General features: G+C 32.8%; 1 protein-coding gene across 1 annotated transcript; it reads left to right on the plus strand.

Annotated features, from left to right (window-relative positions):
- Nucleotides 1-206: 206 nt before the first annotated feature.
- On the plus strand, nucleotides 207-2,301 carry LOC118752825 (protein takeout-like; the record flags this gene model as incomplete). The annotated part of the gene is given in 4 exon segments (XM_036487683.1): nucleotides 207-589; nucleotides 922-1,156; nucleotides 1,259-1,398; nucleotides 1,754-2,301. Coding segments are annotated over 4 exon segments (750 nt in total). The 5' UTR covers nucleotides 207-516.
- Nucleotides 2,302-2,748: the final 447 nt, after the last annotated feature.

A 2,748-nucleotide genomic window follows, 5' to 3' on the forward strand; every position in this document is an offset into this window, starting at 1 on the left:
TTAATTTATGTCAATGTGTTTTGGAAAAAAAAAACACTTATAAATTTATGCATCCATGCATGTCGACATCATCCATATTGTGCACACAGTTTAAATAGTGAGTTGTATTTCATAATACTTATTTTATATGCTTTTAATGCGTTGCGATAATAAAAAAAAAATAGTGCACATACATATATACTTGTAGCAAACTTTGTGGGTCTTAATAACTCAAAAGCATTTAACATCTCATCCAGATGTGATCATGTTGACACGTTTTTTTCATTAATTAATTAACATGCACAACTCCTTGTTCAACTAAGTGCGAGAGCGAGCAAATGTTCGCTGTTGAACTTGTTTCTGACCAATTAAAGCGAATCGTATTTTGCAAATCAAGAAATAAGAAACGTATAAAAGTGAAATGCTGCAATGGCTTGCAAATTCATTACAAAATCAAGTTCAAAAGGCCGACACATTTCGCTGAAATTATTTTGAACGAAACGGAGATTAGCAATAAAGGCAGCAGAGAAATCAAGGATGTTGCAGTTTACTTGGATAACAGTGTTGGTGTGCACAGTCTACAGTGCGCACACAATAACGGCGCAATTAGGTGAGCTTATTCAAAGTGCAAGTGCATATCGATGGTGCTCTGCAATAATGACACAACTCGACACTCAACAAAAAATAAAACCTTAACTACTGAACAGTGGCACATATCTCTAATCCTTGCCTTATCTATATTTAATGCTTACTAAATCTTTATGACTGCTTTGTAAGATTTAGTAAGGATTATTCGTGGATTAGACAAGGATTAGAGATATGTGCCGCTATTCAGTAGAAAGGTTTTTTCTTGTTTTGAGTTTTGTAGGTATTACAGAAGACCTTAGATACATATGTGTAATACTTTTTTTTAAATAATTATTTTCCACTTCCCCACTTCAGCGCTTGACTTTGAAAAGTGTCCCTTTGGTGATTCGGCTTGTCACGTAAACGTCGTAAATCTTCTGCTTAAGAAAGCCAAAACCGGCGCGCGTGAATTGAATCTCATTCCATTTGATCCTTTACGTGTTAAGTCGCTGAAAATTAATCCAAATACAAAGAGTCCTATTAATATAGAAATAAGCTTTAAAAATATTGAAATTATCGGCTTGCAGAATCTACAAAATATTAAAGTCGAGTGAGTACATACATACATACATACATATAAAATTTTAAAGTGGTGGAAGTCTTATGTACATCCGTTGATTTATTCTCATATTATTTCTCTCGCCCCATCCAGCGGTTTCACGCACGATGTCCAAGGACCAATTTTACTAGAAGGTACTTTACCACAAGCCATCATACGTGGGCCCTATCAAGGCGGCGGCACAGTTTTGGGGTTACCCTTCAAAGGCAGTGGCAAATGTGAGATAGTGCTAAGTAAGGACAAATTAGTGGCTAAATACTAAAACATAAGTGGCTAAAAAAGCATTTAGGTCGTTCACAAGATGTCTTAGGTGTCGTAGACTCTGAAAATCGTGAAGTCGTAAAATTATTCAATCTAAAATAACAACTAAAATATTTTTAATAAACCCACACTGTGTAAAAAAGTTAATTTAATATATATTAAACCAGTGTAAAACATTTCGGCGTGGTAACAAATCATCTTAAAACATTTTACGTTGATAAATTGTACAATTTTAATGCATTACGACGCTTAAGACGTCTTGCGAATCCCCTATGTAATTATCTAACTAATTTACTAATAATTACCTATAAATTCTCCAAATTACAGAAAATATAAAACTAACTGCGAAATTAAATGGTAAACTGGTGACTAAGGGCGCCGATAGATATTTAACATTTAAAGATATAAGCTTAGCTATATCGGATCCCGAAAACGTGCACTTCCAGTTTGGTGGACTTTTCGATGGCAATAAGGATTTATCCGATACAGCGCATGCTTTTCTCAATGAAAATTGGAAGGAAATTTTCCGCGAATTACGGCCGGCATGGCAAGAAGCATTTGCAAAGATTCTTGAAGGATTTTCTAAGAATGTATTCATAAAACCATATGACTGGTATTTCAAGCAGTGAAAAATTTTTAAATCGTTTTAATGTTTACATACAGAAAGAAAATATAATGATCTTGTACCTTGGTAATAATTCGTTTATTTGGAAATGGCTTGAGGTCCTTTTACATATAGGCATACAATGTTCCATGTTTTCTTAAAGCAATTGAAATTAAGTGTGTGTATAAAAAATAGCATCGCAGTGTAATATTAGATTAGATTAGATTTAAAAAAATGACAAGTGAACAAATATACATACATATGTATGTATGTATATGTATTTAATTGCAATCGTTAAACTAGCATATAAAGAATATCTTAAATTCAAGTTTGTTAAACGAGATTTTTGTAATGAGGTTGTACATGCATATTTAAGTTTTATTTGTATCCCTAAACTCTCATCAGGCAAGCAATTAATGCCACTGAACTAAAATTCGTATGATTCGGCTTACAAATCGATCGCTTAGACTGAAACGTTACAATGTCCACTTTTTTATAAAAAGCTACATACAATGAAAATTAAAAATTTTACCTTCGAATGACATGCTTGTTTTATTCCTACTCATTTATGTATATTTAGTGAAACGCAAATTTAATAAGTCGAAAGAAGCACGGAAAATTCAATAAGTCCAATTGAGTAAAAAGCTGCATTGACATCGAATTCAACCGAATCGTTGGTAGGTTTTTACAAAATACTTGAAGAAAACTAATTTTGAAA

The sequence above is a fragment of the Rhagoletis pomonella genome, unplaced genomic scaffold (assembly GCF_013731165.1).
Source record: "Rhagoletis pomonella isolate Grant_MI unplaced genomic scaffold, Rhpom_1.0 Rhpom_scaffold_01882, whole genome shotgun sequence".
Taxonomy (NCBI): Eukaryota; Metazoa; Arthropoda; class Insecta; order Diptera; family Tephritidae; genus Rhagoletis; species Rhagoletis pomonella.